At 32.3% G+C, this 21,423-nt stretch overlaps 1 protein-coding gene across 10 annotated transcripts in view; it reads left to right on the top strand.

Annotated features, from left to right (window-relative positions):
- Nucleotides 1-21,423, top strand: part of Dmd (dystrophin) — a 2,486,572-nt gene that overhangs the window by 1,044,411 nt on the left and 1,420,738 nt on the right. For all 10 annotated transcript variants that reach the window (XM_004850043.4, XM_087189971.1, XM_087189973.1 and 7 more), the window contains 3 exons: nucleotides 4,956-5,057; nucleotides 5,182-5,289; nucleotides 13,102-13,281. In XM_004850043.4, coding sequence (XP_004850100.2) covers nucleotides 4,956-5,057; nucleotides 5,182-5,289; nucleotides 13,102-13,281 — 390 coding nt within the window. The remainder of the gene's footprint in view (nucleotides 1-4,955; nucleotides 5,058-5,181; nucleotides 5,290-13,101; nucleotides 13,282-21,423) is intronic.

Genomic DNA, 21,423 nt, shown 5'->3' on the forward strand with positions numbered 1-21,423 from the left:
CTTATTCGGTTGGGTCTTTCTCTGCTTTGGGGATCAAGGTTATGCTTGCTACCAAGAATGAATATGGGAGTATTGCTTCCCTTTCAATTTCATTGAAGAGTTTAAATAGTAGTGACAGTAGTTCTTTTCTAAATGTGTTGTGGAATTCAGCAGTGAAGCCATTAGGACCTGGACTTTTCATCCTTGGTAAGATTTTACTTACATTTTCAATTTCATTGATTGATATTGGGTTGTTTAGAATTTTTAGGCCCTCTTTGTTCAACTTTGATAATTCATATATATCTAGAAATCTACCCATTTCCTCTGTGTTTTTCCTCTTATTTGTATATAGGTTCTCAAAGTAGGTATTGATCCTCTGGATTTCTGGTGGGTCCATTGTAATTTCACCCTTTTCATTCCTAATTGCATGGATTTGGGCCTTTTCTTTCCTTTTTTTGATAAGGTTGGCTAAGGGTTTGCCAATTTTGTTTGTTCTTTTGAAGAACCAACATTTTGCTTCATTGATTTTTTTGTGTGTGTGTCATTCTCTTAGTCTCCATTGCATTGATTTCTCCTCTGATCTTTATAATTTCCTCCCTTGTGCAAGCTTTGGATTTGTCCTGCTCTTCTTTTTCTAGAAGTTTGAGGCTCATAATTAGGTGGTTTATTTGAGCTTGCCCTGTTTTCCTAATATGAACCTTCATTGCTAGGAATTTCCCGCATAAGACTGCTTTCATTGTGTCCCATAGATTCCGATATATTGTATTGGCATTGTCATTTAATTGTAGAAACTGTCTGATTTCTTCTTTAATTTCCTCTGTGACCCATTGGTTGTTTTTAGAAGTGTGTTGCTCAATTTCCATGTTTTTATGAAAGCCTAGTGGTTTCTTTTGATATGGAACTCCAATTTCATTGCATTATGATGTGATAATATATAGGGGATAACTTTAATTCCTTTTCATTTACTTAAACATGTTCTATGAGCAAGTATGTGGTCTATTTTAGAGAAAGACCTGTTGGCAGCCTAAGAGAATGTGTATTCTGAGTTTCTGGGGTGAAACACTCTGTAAACGTCTATTAAGCTCATTTGTTCAAGAGTTTCATTGAGTTCTAGTGTTTTGTTGTTTATTTTTTGTCTAGTTGATCTATCTATTTGTGACAGTGGGGTATTGAGGTCCCCCACTACTACTATATTAGTGCTTATTTAATTTTTCCTGTCCATTAATATTTGTTTTATATAGTTGGGTGCACTAGAATTTGGCACATATACATTTATGATTGTCATCTCTTCCATTTGAATTGTTCCCTTGACAAGGATGTAGTGGCCTTTGTCTCTCTTAAGTAGTGTTGGTTTGAAATACATTTGATCTGCAAATAGGATAGCTACCCCTTCCTTTTTGGGGGGTTCCTGTCACATGGAGTATTGTTTTCCACTCTTTAACTTTCAGTCTCTGAGTTTCTTTTTGAATCATGTGTGTTTCTTATATGCAGCATATTGTTGCATCTTGCTTCTTGACCCATTCTACCAGTGTATTTCACTTGATTGGTGAATTGAGACCATTAACATTGATGGTTATAATTGATATGTATTGACTTATCCTTGCCATGACGTTTTCTTGTTGTTGGATTCTCCCCCTTTGCATTTAATTTCTTGTCTTGAGTGATGGATTCATTCTGCTGGGTTTCATGGTGTGGTGACTCTCATTTTCTCTTCCTAGGATATTGTTTGAAATTTTTTGGAGTGCTGGTTTGGTATTTATGAAGTTCCTCAGGTGTGCTTTGTCATGAAATTATCTCATTTTTCCATTGATTTTGAAAGATAGTTTTGCAGGGTGCATCAATCTGGCTTGGAGGTTGTTTTCTTTTGGGGCTTGAAATACTTCACTCTAGGCTCTTCTTGCCTTGAGGGTTTGTGTTGACAAGTCTGCTGTAATTCTGATGGGGTTTCCTTTGAATGTAATTTGTTTCTTTTCTCTAACTGCTTGTACAATTTTGTTCCTCTGTTGGGTTTCTGGAATCTTGACTCTTATATGCCTTTGTGTAGATTTAATTTGATCATGGATATTTGGAGTCCTGTATGTCTCAGTTATCTATATGTCAAATTCTTTTCCCCTGCTTGGAAAGTTTGCTGCCATTTCTGCTGTGAACAGTTTTTGTTGTTTTTTGGGGGTTTTTTAGTGTTGTTTGCACTCTCTCCTGTTTCTTCACTGACTCTGACCAGTCTTATGTTATTCTTCTTTGCATTGTCTAGCAGCTGCTGAATTGATTTCTTGTGGTCCCTTTCTATCTTAAGAAATCTTTCTTTCCCTGATCATTAGTTGCATTCCTATCTTCTATATCTGATATTCTGTCCTCATACTGGCTCATTCTGCTGCATAAACTTTCAAAGTTTTTCATCTCCTGGAAATCTGTTTGTATCTGCTTTATTGATTCCATTTGTTTCCTTTGGTGGGATTCCATCATGTTCCTCAGCTCCTCTATTTTTTTAATCTGTGTTTGCTCTAGAGTTATTAATCATGTCTTTCATTATGTACACAATCTCTGTAGTTATCTGAGAAATTATTTCTGATTATATTTTTTCAGATCTTCTTAGTTGCTAGTTCAGGGGGTTTGGGTGGTTGAGTATCAAATTGTTCCATCTTTTTGCTCCCTGGGGTTGCCTTTGGTGATTTGGAAGTCTGGTTTTGAGTCTTCTTTACATGTCTTCTCATTTGAACAGTTGCAATCTGCTGCATGTTTGTTGAGGTGACTCTTTGCTCACCCAGTGTGCTTCAATTCTCAGCAAGCCTCAGAGAGGCCTTCTCTCTGTTGGTCACCACTGGGCCAATTCCTGGGTTCAGAATGATGGCCTTCTTTATCCCTGTGATGATGCACTGTTGTCTGGATGAGGCTCTGGCTGGGGCCTCGGCACCTACACTGCTCTTGTCTAAGTGGGTTTCTGGCTGGGGTCTACACCCACTTATCAGTGATACCTGGGCAGGTCTCTCCATCTATGCAATTATAAGCCTAAAATGTTGCTTCAATTTACCTTTGTCTTTCTTGTAACACTGTAGAAATGATGCTCTATCAATTTAGAAATTTATATTCATTTTCTTTCATGCATGAAGATGATACTATAATTTGAGTTTGATCTTTCCTCCTTTTACTCTCATCGCCACTGAAGTTGATGAGCTATAATAAATATCCCATATTTTGACCTTTTATAACTGTATCATCTAATCAGATGGTGTGTTTTATATGTAAGAAATAAGATTTTTCTGATGCTATTTTTTTCACCCCTAGTGTATGAAGCAATATTTTGCATGCCATTTTCCTGACATACAGAAAGGATCACTAGCTTTCACTAAAAGGAATTTAAGTGTGTTTTTGAAAATATAAATCCTAAATACTTTTCTTGCAACAATTAAAAGGTTAAAACAGTTGAATTCATTGATTTTAAATTGGCATATTTCCTGTGCATATCTTGCCCCACTATCTCAATGTGATGGTTTTTGTTATAAACTAACATTATTCAAATAGAATTGACTAGAGAAACTATAAAAAATAAGAAAATCAGTTACCTTATGGTGAAAGCAATAACATTTTTTATTGACATTTCTGATGAAAATCTGAAAACTTGTAACTGTGTTACATATGAGTAAATGATCATTGTAATATTTTAGTTAAAATTTTTATTGGCTACTATTTACTCATGCATGGGATTTCCTCTGTGAAGTGAGGGTAGATTAAGCAATATAAAAAAAAGCATGTGTATCACCAAGTCACCTAAGAATAGGTAGATTTTTCATGACACTAATTATGTGTGCATTGTTTGAAACATGTATTAATATCTTCTAGGAGGATTGATCCAAAATGTAGCATCAAGAAAAACAGAAATTATAAAGAGCTTTGTCTTAGAAACTAAGTACATTTTTCAAAAATATGAGTTGCAAACACTTTTTCTACCTCCAGTTCTACACAAAATGAAACATTATCATATTTTGAGATACTTCTAGCTTGAAGGATCTAATAACTAAGAACAACAGCTCTTATGTGAAAAAATCATAAAAGTTGAAATTTTATGCTTCAAGGTATATGATAATGCAATATAAGGTATTTGACAATATAATGAAATGTTGAAGCTAAACATTTTTTATCTTGTAAAACACTCCCTTTGCATGAAAATCACCAAAATTTATATTGTCCATTCAAAAATCATTTGTATTTAATTCATATTACATATTAAAATTATATATATATATATATCCTTAAACATGAGTAACATGCTAAAGATATGGCAATTATTACTCAGGTGATGTAATTTTCTCACTGCAGTAGTCTAGAGAAAGAATTTCAATGTTTTTGTTGTAATAATCCAGATAGCTTTGTCATAACAATCCAATTAATTTTAACAATCTATGGATAAAATTAAAGCAACTAAAAATTCTCTACTACAATCTCAACATTAGGCAATTCTAATTGTGCAGAATTGATTAAAACATGAATCATTTTAGGTTTTCTGTTTAATAGACTTTAATTCTTTGGGAGTATATTTTCAGATTTAAGAAAGATATATACATTTTACATATTCTCATTGGAAAATCTCTATTTTATCATGTTGACAAATAGTATTTGTACAACTTCGTGGGGTATAGCATAACATATTGGTATATGTATATAGTGTATAAATGTCCACTTCTATATTTCTGTCTTTGCTATTTCACATTTGCTGTGGAGATATTCAAATAATGGCATTACATCTGCATCAGATTACTTGTAAATATCTTCTGTTTAATGAAATGTAAAAAACAGTGAAATAATATAAAGAAAAATGGAAGGCACCTTGCTTACCTAATGATAAGCAGAAACAGGAAAGGCATTCTTTGTATTTCCTCACACACACAGGAGACTCATAGTTACTTTTTCAAATCACTCTTGCCATTTTTAATGAAACTGAGTTTAATTTTTTTTAACATTTTTGGTTCTTTCTTCCCCAGGTACTGGGAGATCGATGGGCAAACATCTGTAAGTGGACAGAAGACCGCTGGATTCTTTTGCAGGACATTCTTCTGAAATGGCAGCGTTTTACTGAAGAACAGGTAAGGTATGGAGGAGGGGGAAATTGTGGTGGTAAAATACATGGCGAGACATTAAATTGGAAGACAAATTAAAAGTATCTATTTTAAATATTTTTCTTTTTTGGAATTCTTTGATTTCTTTCAGTGCCTTTTTAGTGTGTGGCTTTCAGAAAAAGAAGATGTGATGAACAAGATTCACACAACTGGCTTTAAGGATCAAAATGAAATGTTATCAAGTCTTCAAAAAATGGCTGTATGTAGTGTTCAATAATCTTTTTAAAACTGTTACAATTATTTAGTATTTTCTAGTCTGTTAAGTCTTAAACCAAATGATCATTGTTTATGCACAGATAATAAATTAATCAAAGACAGTATATTGTTACTTTTTAAAATTAAAATGAAAGCTATAGGTTTATTTTTAAATTTTTATCAAACTAAATTGTACTCTTAAAAAACTTCAGTTGAAATTTTAAGTGTAATAATTGGAAGTATTTGTGAGCCTTCCATGAAATTCTAAATATCATACTTCTAAACTAACAGAGTAAGGCTTGATTCTCAGAGTAATATATGAAAAGTACAAGAGATTATCCTCACATATAAGAGGTTTAACCTTAGTTTGTCAAACAAGAAAAACCAGAGGGCATTGATCTCAAGGTTCCTCATGTGTTTTCTGAAATGAGATATCTTTGGCAGTAAAAAGACTCCAGGGAAAGCTTCATTGAGACATTTGATTTCAGTTGGACCTTAGAAAATTAGAAAATACAGAACCTGAAAGCTTCCCTTGCTCAGCAAATTTTATTTTCTTTCAGTAATGGAGAGGCCAATATAATATTGAGCTTAATCTTTTAAATGGAATACTCCAAAATTAGGATTTCCTTAAATTTTTAATGCTTCAATTCTCTTAAACGCTAACGATATTAGCTATCATAAAACAAATGTATTGCAAATAACATTTCATAACTATGTCAATGTTTGTGTCTTTATTGATATTGCATGTTGCACTTTTCAATATTTAAATGATTTCTTTAAAATTAAACTTATCCTTCCCTAGTTATTTTAATTGTGTATATTTAATCATGTACCATTTACCAAGAATTTTTTTGCTTCATACTCTTTTTTTTTTTTTTTGCTCCATAGTTGCAAACACTTCTTGGACTTTTATTTTAGAATAGATTTACTTACATTTTACTCATTATTACAGGCTAGTTTTTATTGATAAGAAAACAATGGCAAAGAATACTTTTTTGAGTTAGGTGACTACGAAAGAATTCAGAAAAGCAGTTTATTTGACTGGAAACAGGAGTGCGCAAATATCAAATATAATTATGATTTTGTTCTGCGCTGATGGAGAACCATTAAGAGTTTGAAACATTCATATTTCCATTTTTTGTAATCTTGTTTGTAAGATTTTGGTAGTTAGGTGATTAATTAGAAGATGTGAATAAGTAGCAATGAATTTGAAGGTGAGAAGGGAGATATGAAAAATGTTGAGATAGAATGAATAGAATTTATGATAAAAGACATAAGTTTGGAATGGTACCCATACTTCTCAATTGGATTACTAGATCCCTTAGAGGGTGAGTAGACATGATACAGAAACAGAGAAGGAATTGCAGAACTAAAAAAATGATAATAACTTGAGAGTTGGATTTGTTGAGTCTAACATGTTTTTGAGACATCCAAGTGAAAACACTCATCCTATTATTCAACTAGATATACATCCTAGACTCTCTCAAATGGATTCACGGTTATCAATGCAGATGCAATAAAGAGTATAGAGTGACATGATAAATAAAAAGGAACAAACTGAAGGAATATATACAATCAAGAGATATATTGAGGAAAAAAGTTTACAGAAAGTGATTGAACAAACATCATTCAAGAGTACAAGTAGAAGAAAGAGAGTGATATTACAAACATGAGAAAATTAAATATTTTTAAAAGGCATATGCCACAGGAGATAAAAAATTTCAGGAAGAATTTATTTAGAAGCAAGGATAAATGCATTGCATAACCTTAAGGCAGGAAATTCATGACAAATATTGTTTTATTAAGGAAAACATATATTTTTGGTCAATATGTTGATGACCACAGATTATCAATGCATACGCTTGCTCTCTGATCAAGGACTAACCTATATTGCTATCAAGTGCAGAACCATATAATTGAAAGGTTAATCACAATGAGAATAGAATAGCCTCATTAGAATTAATGCTGTTTAAATCTAGGCAATTTGCCCCTCTGTTCACCATGATGTCCTTAGTATTTAAAATGGTGTCTCACATGAATTAAACATTTAACAAAGAGTTATTGTATAGGACCCATCAAGGAAACCTCTCTTTTCAAGGAATAGAGACCAGGGAATACACAATGGCAGAACTTTGAAAAGGCAAGACGGTTGTTCTTCCAGTTGCTATTACCATATAGCAAATAACTCTATTTCAGCTTAAAATGAACTTTTCATTATGTTCCTGAGGCTTGGGGGTCAATAATTCATAGTTTGCACAGAAAGGCTGGCTCATTTTTGCTTCACAATATCTTGACCCTCAGTGAGAATTGCAGAGCTCAAATCTGCAATGAACTTGCTCATTCACTCAGGCTATCTGTAACCCGGATTCCATGCTTTGATGTCTGGGGCTACTTACCCAAGTGATTTCCCTTGGCCTCTTCATCACAGCACAGTGGCCTCAGATTAGTCATAATTTGTACAGCAAAGTTAAGGACTCAAAGCATGAGTGTTTCTATAATCAAAACAGCCTCAAACTTCCTAGAACATCACTGATGCCATACACTGTTGTTTGAAACAGTCATTAACCTGCCCAGATTCAAGGGAAAGAAAATAGATTTCATCTTTTCATCGAAGACATCAAGGTCACATTACAGTAGAGCATGAGGGACATATTTCTTCTACAGCCATATTTGGAAAATTCTATATGCCAGTGTATTATACAGTTATTGTGTATGATATTTTTCTAGTTTCAGTACCTAATGGAGGTTCCTACATATCCTTGATTGGATTTACCAATTCAGAAAATGTTGGCTTTAGGAAGCAATAGAGTGACAAAAATCCAACTATAGCGAAGCAAGGGAGGACCTTGTAAATTATCTAGTGTATTCTCACTCAATTACATGTGTAAAGTTCCTTGGGATCAGTTACTAAATTTATTTCAGAAGAGGAAAAAGGTCCAGAAAAAAATACATAGTATATGTCATATATTATATAATATTAGTAGCAGAGTTAAAATGAGCACTAAGATATCCAATTCAGGTCCATTTCCTTCAAGCTATTTGAAAATTCCTTATATCATTTGCTTTCTTAGAAAAATTGAGAACTGTCATTTCTAACAACCATGTGCCACTATGTGAATGTTTCTGTGAATAAAAAACTTTGCCAGCCTCAGGGCTATAAAACTTCTCTCTTATCAATGTCTCAATGATTTTCCAACATGACTAAAATTCATATTATGTCATCTTAGTTGTGAACAAAGTGAAAATATGTTTTATCTAAGTCTTATCATTTGATAATTTAAGCCAATTAACAAAACCTGACAGCTGGTCTTGAATTTGAGGTAAAATTCCCCTGCTGACTCAGGCAGTGAATAAGAATTTAATGTTCATTAAAATATGTCACAATCTGAGACCCAAAACAGCTACCATCTGTCACCAGTTCCTACTACATATATAAGTATAGATACAGTGTGCTAAAACTCTCTTTTATTTACAATCAGTATAATTTGTTGTGAAATATTATCACTAATAACCCATGGGATTGCCTCTTACTTGCCACTGGAGATGTGAGGTGTAGGGTTTTGTATTTCATTTCCTCTACTTCTGTGGAATTCATAACTAAAGCATGTAGATCAATCTTTTAAAGATAAAACTGATTTTTAAATTTTGTGTAAAGGATAAAAATTAAAGCAGAGAAGAAACTGTAGTTTTCTAAAATTCGTAGAATTACATGAATTATCATGGAAATAATCAAAAGCTGTTCCTGGGGACTATTGGTGTTTGCCGGGGAGGAAAACTCTGGGAAGCATGGTGACCCATGAGAGTATGTGGTAAAAGGACTTGGGGAGGACTGTGCTCTAAAGTGGTTGTGAAATCAAATTATAGGGCTAGAGTGTGTATGGGAGTGTTGACAGTGTTATTCCACCATGACTGGCTACTTTGACCTGAATTTTTATGATGGCCCTCAATTCATTCATCCATAATCAGTGTTTCTCAAAGTATGGTCCTCAGACTAGCAGCATCAGCATCATGTGGAAACTTAGAAACAAAAATTCTTAGACCCCATCTAGGCCAATTTACTCTGGAACTCTGGAAGTCGAGCACAGCTATCTGCAGTTTAGCAAGCCTTCCAGGTGATTCCAATATTCTCTCTAATTGAGAACCCCTGAAAGGAATCAGCCTACTTACATATTACAGGTGGTGATTAGAATGAAATAGAGTACCTCTTACATGGAGGTTCAGAACTTACTTTTTCTGGTGTAAAAGAAGTTATATTCAAATTATTCTCTGAAGCACAAGGTGAAGTTTTCCTCGGATATATATGTGTGTATATATATATATATATTTTTTTTTCACTTCAGTTTATCTTCTAAGCATAGTAAAGTAGGACTTGTCCACTGTTGTGTTATTGAATAGTGTCTTTCTTTTTCCCACACCTACTGCTGCCGAAATCTGATGTACTGACTGTGGCTTTCTGCCTCATTTGGAAATATTTTTGGGTGCGTGCCTTCTAAGAAAATAAAATACATCTTCTTTTAATACCCTGGCTGACTTTTACCTTGTGTTCTACAGCTTCCTTTTGCCTCCTGAGTTTTTAGAACTTTGTGAGCCTCTGACAATCACACACCTATGATCAATTCTTGATGTTCAGAAGAACATTTTATACTCTAATATTTAAGAAAAATTGAACCAGAGTTGTTTAATATGCATATGTAGGATCCCTGCTTTAAAGAATTGATATCCAAGGATAGGTGGAAAAAGGCAATTAATTACTATCATCCAATGTCTCTTGCAAGGCCATGGATTTCCTTTTTTCCTTTATTTGGTAGTTATTGTGAGAATCCCTTCAGGAATTAGGAGATTATGAAGACAGGCCAAGGATGGGAGGGGAGGAGAGAGAGAAAGATAAAAAAATCAAAGCCAAACAATCTGCCATTACCGTTTTTAGTAACATATCTAGAAATCACTAAATAGAAGTTTTGGTTAGTTTATTGTTTTTGTCATATAGATTTATACACAAATACATGAAGTATCCAATTTCACTATAATGTTTTTATTTTACCTTGAGCATATTTTCCCAATTGTATTTAAATGTTGACTTCCACTTTAATTTTTTGTACTATTCACTAAATGTTTATTTATATTGTTAATATTAACACAGGAAGCTTAATTTCATTTAAGTAGCACAAGGTTGCCCATATAATTCCAATACAATCCTCTACTTTAAATATAACTTTCCAGTTCCTCTTTTGAAATGTTTCCAAATCAAGAAACATTTAGCTTAAAAAATAGTTGTACCCTTTAGCCCTACACATACAGCTGTTTTAAACAGTTCCTTAAACTCGGAGAATGTAAGCAAAGAGGTTTGTACCTTCATCTAGTTATCATGAAATGTATGCCTTTATTTATATCATGTTTCTTTTCAAAAAGAACTTTCAGTGACTTACAACAAAATGAATGCATACCAAAGTTAATAGAGAGAAGAAAAAGGAAAATGAGACTCCATAAAAGAAATGGAGGAATATATGTTGAAATTCAAATTTGGCTCTCAGCTCTAGGAAGGTAGCATAAACTTATTTTACTGCTAGTGCAAGTGTGCATTTAAATTTAATGGAAAACTAACATGTGGATTAAACAAAATGAATATACAAAAACTCTATTTCTGCATTACCCACACTGAGTTTTTATTTTGATGTGAATTTGATTTATAATAACCTAATTCACATTTTAGTCTATTGCAAATTTTAAACTAAGAAAAATAGAAATTGAGACAAATTTAGAAATTAAAACTTGATTTTTTTTCTTCTTAAAAATGGCATTACAACTGCAAAATAAAACACACCAGATGAAGCAATGTCTGAACCAAGGAGGAATTAATTGAAAGAGACACCAGAGCATTCTCCAGTTCATAGCTCTCAGTGCAGGTGGCAGGCTAAAATGAGCTCCATAAAGTGTCCTTTGGAGGGAAGTATAGCGACTGCTCTGTGTCAATCATACTTGTTTCATGAGCAATTGCTGTATCTGTTTCACGACAATTTCTTGGCCATATGTCATGTTCTTAAACTTGTATTTGTTTTGAAAAGACACATATCATAGTTTAGTTTATATCCTTTGTACTTGCTACTGCCAGAAGAATGGGGCTGTAAAAAGCTGTAAAATGATTTTATCCCTTCTTTTTTTTCTTCTGTGTGTACAAGTGAAGTCGCAGACTAGTGTTTGGTACATGGGAATCAGATTCTCCTACGTATAAGGTGTCTTTAATGGATAAAGTGAAGTAATAAACTACCATGATCTACTGACTTTGCAGAAATCACTTTATTCATTTCAAATCAAACAAAATGCAAGTGTAACCTTCCATGGCTTACAAGAACATTGAAAATATGAATGATATAAAATTGCTTCATAAAAATATGTATTTAGAAAATAAGCCAAGAGATTCTGAAAGATTTAGGTCATACTCAGTGACTTAGTTATTTTTCTTAATGGCCTTTAAAACAAACTTGAACTTTGGAGAATAATTATTCAACTAGCCAAATGTAAATTGAAGAATGGGTACTATAAAATGCCAAGGTCATTAAACTATGTAACAAGTTTTTTATTTATAAATAATGGAATGTTGAAATTTGTGGAAATAAATAATATTGCAAGTTGATGCAAATAAACACATTTCAGAATGGCAAAGCCCCTTAGCTATTCTTGTCTTCTCAACTCACCAGAAACCCTGCACTTGATAGTTCATTTTCATTCAAATTCTATCAGTAATTAAGAGGAAATTCACTACCATCCTAGAGCAATATGCTCCACATCAAAATTTTTTATTAGTATGTGTTTGTGATGCATAATAAATACATTCATCATGGAGAATTGGTACACATGCACATCACATCTTGAATTTTTTCCTTTTCCTTTTTTTCCTCCCCCTCTAGTCTCCTTCCATCCCCATATCCCTTTCCCATCTCCACAAAGTATCTCTCCATTTCCTATAGTCTTTTTTTTCCATTAAGTTTATTGGTACATTTTAGGTGAACATTATGATCACATCCATCATAGGGAATTTGTACTTGCACATGATATATCTTGGTTATTTTTCTCCATTCCCCTTCCTTCTCTTCAACCCCCCACCCTCCCTTTTTACAAAAACTTTGTTTCCATTTTTTCTTTTTTTTTCTTTCCCTTCTTTCTTTTCCCCTTCTCCCCCCACCAAGTTCCCCTTCCCCTTTGAATGTTTTCTTTCTGTTTCACAATATATATTACACATTTTGGTCCTCATGTACACTTCCAGTTTCTCACACGAGTGAAACAATTTGATATTTACACGTGTGTACAATTTATTTTACTTAAATGAAATATAGTCTTTTATTTATACTTTGGGTTTCTCATATAAGACATATAAGAGAAAACATGAGATATTTAACCTTCTATGCTTTACTCAATTCACTTCTCATTATGGTCTCAAATTACATCTATTTTCCCACAAATGACTCAAATTTAGTAGTTCCCATATGGTGATCTCTGTTTTGCCTTTTGGAGTGACAGCACCTTTTCACTTGGCAGTCCTGAAGATATTTAAAGGTAGTTTTTAAGTGCTTCTACTGGATCTTTATAATACATTTGTCTCTATTATTTTTTCTCTTCAACCTTCTTAGGAATATTATTTAGATTATAATTTTGTAGCTATATAGTTATGACCATTTGATTCTTTGCAGACATGATTGCAATCTTTTCTCACCTAAACAAATGAGCAAGTACTATATATGCAAAGGTAGATTGAACTACAGTGTTTAAATGACATGTAACCTAGAACCTAGATTTATTCTGTTCTTCCTTATTTGAACAGATTTTAAAAGCAGATCTAGAAAAGAAAAAGCAAACCATGGACAAACTCAGTTCACTCAGTCAAGATCTTCTTTCAACATTGAAAACTAAGTCGGTGACACAAAAGATTGAAGTGTGGATGGAAAAATTTGCCCAACGTTGGGATAATTTAGTCCAAAAACTTGAAAAAACCTCAGCACAGGTAAGTGATACCAGTTATCATATTGTTAACAATACCATGACCCTATAAAATATGTCTCTGGGCTAGTTCTTGTCCAGTGTTCAATTGAATTAAAAACATGGCTCCCTTGCCTGTCTTGATATTGGAAAATCAGAGGAAAGTAGAGATATGAGTCCTATTTCAGTGAACAAATCATTTTCCTAGGGTGTCATCCCTTCCAGTTTCTTATTAATGGGGAGCTAAATGACAGAGCAGTTGGACAAGATTCTAGCTAACTGTATCATCATGATCTAACTCTAGATCATACATTTCCAGAAGCACAAGGGCCATTAGTCAACCTCATTTTATGTTTGAAAAAAAAATGAAAATGAAATTCAGATAAGAAAAGTAAATTATCCAAAGGAAAGTAAGTGGTAAGATCAGGACTGGGGCCCACATCCTTTAATTTCTCTGAAGGCTTCTTTTAATTAGTGCAAATGACCATCTAGTCATTGGACTTTCTGCCACAAACTGTTGAATTCATAAAATCATGAATATGGCTCAGAGTAACACAAATAGGCTACCTTAGATTTGCAGTATAATAATGTAGTTTTGTATTGTGAGTTTTTCAGGTTTCAGTAATTTAAAGAAAGCAGGGCATTTTTAAAGTATGGGAGTTTTTGTCTGAGATTGTCAGATGATGGGATAGTGATTACAGTCATTCAAAATATTGACATTTTATGTAGTAATAGTATTAAGCATATTCTTCGGCATCGTTTTGTATTATAAGGGCTTTTACTAACTGATCACAATTTAAAGCTCACTGCCCCATCCACACACTTCTATTAAAGCATTCAGTACATTTTAGGCAAATATTTCCTTTATTATGAGACAGGTACAGGGAATTTGTTTTCTTTTTTTCTTGACACTTGACATTTGTTAAGTAACACTTATGAAATATTTATTGAGAAATAAAGAAAGGAAATTTGAGGTATTGCTTCCAGAAACACAATTTAAGAAAATATGATCAGCCAACGTACATAACTTTCAGTCAAAGATCAATCTTCTTTGTAAAAACCACCCACATTTAAAATGAATGAATGTACATAGCAGCCATTTATCATAGTAGTTAGATATTAATAAAAACTTCATTTGTTTTCAATTAAATATATTTGATTAGTTAATATATCTAATAGTGATTTTACAAGTAGATCATGATTTCTTTTATATGTGATCTTTCCATGGTGCTTTGAATTTGAAATATCATTGGTATAAATTTGTAAAATATTAATAAATTTGAAACTTTTTAAATTCAACAATTTTAGTCCAGAATGTACTTAATTGGTTCCCTAGATTGCAATAGCATGGTTAGAGACCATGTTAAGAATGATTGGCATTTTTAATAAAGTTGTTTTAAAATGCATTCCTTTTAAATGACATATTTATGGAGGTGTACCTGTCAGCTATAATTCATGTTCTGCTTCACTTGCAATATTTGCAGTGATTCTCAAGCTTCAGTTTGCCTGATGATGACATAGGCAGGTGATTACAATGCATATTCCTAGGCTTGTTGCTATGAAAAAGTCATTCTCAGTAAGTCCTAGGAAGGACCCAGGAATCTGCACCTTTACTAAGACTTTTGACATAGACTGAAAAATATATTTTATAGACACTGAATTAAAAAAAATGACATATGTATCATTTTTCACATTCTGTTTTATCACAATGCTAGCTGAAATTGGAAAGCAGATCTTCTTAAGAGGATAGTTTTTAAACATAATTTCTTTGGGATAGCAATACTTTTCCTTTTTTTTTTTTTTTTCCTGGTACCAAACTCAGGACCTTAGGCTTCTGAGGTAGGTTCAGTGCCTTTGAGCTAAATCTCTGGTCCACTATTTTCATTAAAGGTTGTCTGTCTCATCAAAGTGTAAAAGATGAATTGATATTGATAAGTATAGTTTTTGATTAAAGCGTTAGAACTCTTATTTTTAATCACCTAATCTTATGAGACCACCACCTAAGCAACTTATTTAAACTCTTATTCTGAAATACAATGCTAGCCTTCATTATATAGTGGGTATTTTGTTTTGTTTTGTTTTTACAAAATGGCGTTTAACATACACTGTGACTTGTATCCATTCTACTTGCTCACTGAAATGTGATGAGGATAAAATAAAGCCATAGACATAAAAACATTTCAAGGAGAAAAAAATGATGCTCTTGATATATAAACAACACTGCTTAGTGAGTCTGCAGGGCTTGTTGTGGTTCACCAAGAAGTCTTTTTATTTCTGTTTTCAAACAGTTATATACTCCTATACCAGAACAGAAACAGATAAATGAACTGACGTTAGGCAAGTTCTTTTCTAGACCACTAAGCTTGAGCCTTTTGTAAGCTCATATCTCTGTTTTTTCTCATTGGCTTTCCCCAAAATGTGCTGAGGTAGGGCCAATCCAAATTTTTGCTGAGTAATATTGTGCTCCTAGGAAGAAAGAAATGGAGCTTCCCAGGTAAAGAATTAAAAGATACAGAGAAGGAACAAAGAAAGAATAGCTGATAAGTAAATAAACAACTGATGTTTTTAATGAATGTCAAATTGGGTTTAGTCAAAATTACATAAAGATTGCAAGAATGTTGAAGGTAAGATTGTGACTTTAAAAAAAAAAAATCTCTTGCATTTTTTCCCTCACACTGGTGCGGAAAAAAAATAAGTCTCGTTAATGACTACTCATGCTTTTTACTCAGTTGTTTTAATCAGCCTTTTCAAATGATTGTTGTGAAGAATGAGCAAAATTTTCTTAATAGATACAGCTCATTATTATAAGACAAGATATAAGAATTGTGACTGAAAAGAAGATGCATCTGACTGTGCTCGTGTAAAGAACACTGTGCTTCTAGGACTTTGATTGCCATTCAGGTCAGAGTTTTGAGGGATTTTGACCTCATGAAACAGTTGCATGGCAAGAGATCAAAAATAAAAGAATCATCTGTGAGGGCTGCTTGCTCTCTTGCATTTAAAGTCAAGTTTGGCTTTAATAATATCTGGGCACAAGTTGAGGACATTAAACTTGATGAGAAGGCACTCTAAGAAAACAGAAATATGTTTTATTTCTAAATGTTGGATATATAGTAACTCTGAGTCTGTTGATGCTTACAATGGGAAAAGATGGCAAATGAAACATACCCTAGATTGAATTCTGTAAAAATTCAAATGATCCCTTATCTCTCCTAATTATTTATAAATATGCCTATTGATATTTACACAGTTTATATTTTTTAAATGCCATGACTCTGATGAATATATTTTTATCTTTAGTATACTTATGAAATATGATTGAGCTTTTCTGTATTAGTACAGGAAAATATTACATAATTTAAGTGATTTGAAGCATTATTTTACACCTTTAACTGAAGTCAATAAACTAGAAAGAGTGTGTGGTTCATATATTTATAATTTATTGTGGTAGTTTATATTAAAGTTTAAGAATCTGATATTTAGATGTTAAAATATCTCTATCCAAGTAATAAAGAAAACTCCATAACTCATGTAAGTCCAAAAGTCTCAATCCTATTTTGTGACTATGTCTATATTGTAATAGTACTACTGACCATTTTTACACTATTCTCAACTATGACCGCACATACCTAAAAATAGAGCTAATAAAGCAGAAATCCCCTTCTTGGACTAATGTCTGAAATCAAAAAGGAATTCAAAGCATAAAAACCCTCCCCCAATCCAACAACCTATTCAAAAAGTGAACAAATGAACTGAATAGAAACTTCTCAACAGAAGTGTAAATGATCAGTAAGTATATGAAAAAACAATTTATCATCTTTAGCCATAGGAAAACGCAAATTACCTCTGAGGTTCCATCATACTCCAGTCAGAATGGCTGTTATCAAACCACAAAAAGCAACAAACCCTATAGAGAATGTGAGGGAAAAGGAACCCTTCTATATTGTTGGTAGGGCTATAAATTAGTACATCCGCAATGGAAATAAGTATAGAGATTCCTCAAAAAACTATAACTAAAAGATTCATTTAACTGAGATATACCTCTCCCGGATATAGTCCTGTAAGGGGTAAAGACATCATTCTATAGTACATGCACGCTTGAATTTATAGAAGCATGATTCACCATAGCTAAGCTCTGGAAACATCCCAGATGCTTTTCAATAGACAAATGGATAAAGAAAATGTGTAATACATACACAATGGAATTTTATTGTGGATGAATTCCAGTCATTTGTAGGCAAATGGATTGATCTTGACACCATGATGTTAAATGAACTAAGTCAGATAGAAAGTTCAATATTGCATGGTTTCTCTCATATGAATAGCCCCATGATATATAAATTAAACTGTAAAAGGCAGACCTTTTGGAGTAGGGGAAGGGCGAAGGGGAGAAACTTGAGAGGAGAAAAAAGAGATAAAAAATGATTAAGATGAGTTATATGTATGTACCAATCCCCCCAAATAAATATGTTTCATGTATTGTATACATGTACCAATAAAATATATTTAATTGTCAGAAAACAATTCCTTTCTTCTTCAACATGACAATTGAAAAAAGAACGTGACATTTGATGTTCATACTGTGTATGTCTGTGCCTTTATGGTACCCAAAGAGAGAAAATTATTATTTCTTATGTACACACATATATAAATATATAAATATAGATATATATGCACACACCATATATATTTTTCTATATAATTGACATTCTGCTGAAAGATTTAAGACCCTTGCCAAACACCTGAGTAATGCAAAGCATGGAGGTATGTGCTAAGCCAGTGATTTTCATTATACTCAAAATGCAAACAGAAAGATGCAAACATATTAAGATTAAAAATGTATTCATTTTCCCTCCTTTTCTGAGTCCATTCTAATTTTATAAAGATCATATTTTTAAGCTTCATAAAATATTTTACATCCACATTCAGTTGTACCCGTTCTCAAAGCATTAGTTTGTAAAACTATCAATACATTTGTATTTACAATAGTTTTGCTTGTCTTTTTGCCAGTAATTTTAATTAAAAATTCCCTAAAGCCTTTCACTTGACAACCCTTTTCATTGGTTCCTAGAAGCTTTCCAAGCCTAATAAGTCATCTGCCAATTTTTAAAAATTGTATTTTAATAAAAACAAATTAAAAGAAAATTAAGATTCCATTTTATTTAATCCCATGGATTAACTATCTTGAGCAGCTTTTGGTTAATTTCTCAGGTTACAGTCTTTATTAGTAAATTTTGAAGTTACACCTCCAATTACTCTGGAAAATAACTGTCATTGTGCTCTCTCCAACTAAAATAGGTGTTTGGAATAGTCCTTATATATCAGTCCAGTAGATTTTGTGTTGTAAATTCGTTATCTACAGCAATATAAAACATAATGGTCACTAAAAATTTAATAGGTTAAGGCAGAGTTCACTCTTGGAATCTTTCATTGATTATATATAAAAAATGAAAAGTTTATGCTAGACAAATCTTTAAAGTGTCTTCTAGTCCTAAATGTCTATGATATATTAATCTTTTCTTGAAATTTTATTTAAACCTCTGAAGTAGTGAAGACATTCAGACTTTCTTTACTCTATCAGCCACAGAGATAACTGGGAGATGATAATGAAAACAAAATTCCCTTCCAATTGATTCCAAAGACATTGACTTCTGAAGTTCTTATATATTTTCATCATAATGAATATGTAATTAAAATACCAAAAAGATAAAATACTCAGCATCTGTATGACACATTTATTATCTACTGGTAATAAATGAAAGAACACATAAAGACAAAAATATGAGTTCTTTTTTCCTAATCATATATTAATAATATTCATCCCTAGTTATAGAATTTGTTTAATCACATCTATGCCAGTTGCATGTAGGTCAGATGGATCAGAAAAATAAGTTTCACTTCTTTACAATTTTTGCAGGTACAGTTAATTCAATTACTCAAATTCTGTATTTTGCATAAGTCTAGAAGCTAACTTGTACTTTTTCTGTTTTTCAGTTTCATAGCTCTACTGACTTTATTTAAAATTTCTTGCATGCAGAACTGTGAAAGAAACTTTGTGTTGTTTTGAGCATACTTTTTGCATTTTGACACATTTGTACTAAAGATAATTTGAAGTGAGAAACAAAATACATAAAATTGAAGAGATAGCTTTACAGAATGAACTGCTTAATTATCATATAATTTTTTACTCTTTATTTTGATTATATATTTTTAATACCAAAAAATTATATTTTATGTTAAAGAGAAGAATTTTTTATGTCTTCTAAGTGACTCTAATTGTGTTCGTGATTCCAATGTCAGTTGCTATTCCTGAGAATTTACTGTATTATCAGTATCAAAACAGGAGAGTAGTTAATATTAAACTTCAACTACAAAGCTACTCTCTTGAACTTTAGTACTTTATGTTACACTTAGCTCTGGTAGCTGCTCTGTACTCTCTCATGAGATATAACATTTTATAACTTTCTGTTTAATACCTCAGGCTCTTGTGTGAATACCTGATCTTTTATCCCAGAGCTTAGCATATAAATCTTTTTTCTTCCTTAAACATATTAATCTTAACACCAGATAGTGTGCCTTATGACTATAGAGATAATTTTAAGCCGGCCTGTCAATTTTTAGCAAAAGCTGTTGCTATGATTATGCAGCATGTTTTAAACTATAGAAGTACAATCTACCCATATCCATTCAACACTAATGATCAATTTAAAGTTACACACACACACACACACACATTTGTGTGATGAAAAAATTTGACCCATGGTTGTTAACCTGATTTATGCATTTATACATACATTTAACATAAAGAAATAAATGTGTGTATATATGTATGTACCGTATATACATTTCTAATCAGGTGTAGTTCATTTGATTTATGTTGCATGTATCTCATCATAGTTTTTCAGAAGTCAAAGGCACTTAATATTAATCTTTCTTTATAAAATGTATTACAATTCCTTGTTTCCATTCTCAGTCTTCTGATTTTATATATGCATATGAACACATCCACAATTATTCTATTTAAAGGCAAAATCATCATTTAGAAATAAGAACAAGTGTAGGAATAAGCATAGTTACTGTGAGTTGGATAAAAGACCAATCAGACATGGATTTATATTTCTGTTCGGCTATTTTAAAGGTGGATATGCATGAGCAAGTTGCCCTTCATCTATACAATGAAAACAATATTACTACTTCTCTGAGAGGCATTGTAGGGAAATAACAGCTGCCCCTTACTAAGCTTTCATTGTATATTAGGTCTTTTTCTAAGTATTTTAATTAATATTGTGAATCTAGCTAGAATGGTCAGACTAATATTTAGAACGCAAAAAGTACCCCATAATGGATAACCATAATTACAAGCATTATTATTTTAATAATAATAATAGATTAGGTAAGTAAATTTTATAATTTGATTTTTTAGTTAATTTCTTTAATGATTCAAATGTATATTTCAAACTGCAAGGAATAAACATCATAGAGAATTCAGAAATAATATTCAAATAATAGGAAGAGTAAAAATTAAATTTAGAGTATAGGCAAAAAATAAAAGAAAAATAACAGTATCAATAAAGAGAATTTAAAATTTAAGAATAAGTGGTAGCCGGAGGTTTAGCTCAGTGGTTCCGCTGCCTACCTCACAAGCACAAGGACCCGAGTTCGATCTCCGGTACCAAAAAAACAAAAAAAAGAAGTGATAAATGTAACCAGATTTCCCTGAAAAACTACAGACAGTGATGGAAAGGAAGTCTTTCCTTTCATTGTATGCTCTTTCATATTTTTAAAGATTCCTTAAATATACATATATTTCCATGGCAAAATGTGCATTTTTAAGCAAACTATAGTAGTTTGATTTTTTCACACTGATGTTCATGATACAATTTTACTGCAAGAAAACTCTGACACCCCAAAATAATCAGGAGATTGGGGAAATGCTCTTTCAATTTTCTTTCACAATGGGAAAATGTAAGTTTTGGAAATTATGTAACCTATGTGTAAGAAATTTCTCTATTACAAAATTAGTAAAATTTTCCTGAGCATTCATAGAGAGTGGCAGTTAATACTAATATTTGTCAATAGAGAACATTTATTATGTTCAGATATTGCCTCTTTTAATTTGTGAGACCAGGACTATCCATGTAATTTATGGGCCCAGTGCAAAATGAAC

Source organism: Heterocephalus glaber, unplaced genomic scaffold (assembly GCF_053883595.1).
Source record: "Heterocephalus glaber isolate CG9 unplaced genomic scaffold, H.glaber_assembly_v1.0 deba00001547, whole genome shotgun sequence".
NCBI lineage: Eukaryota > Metazoa > Chordata > Mammalia > Rodentia > Bathyergidae > Heterocephalus > Heterocephalus glaber.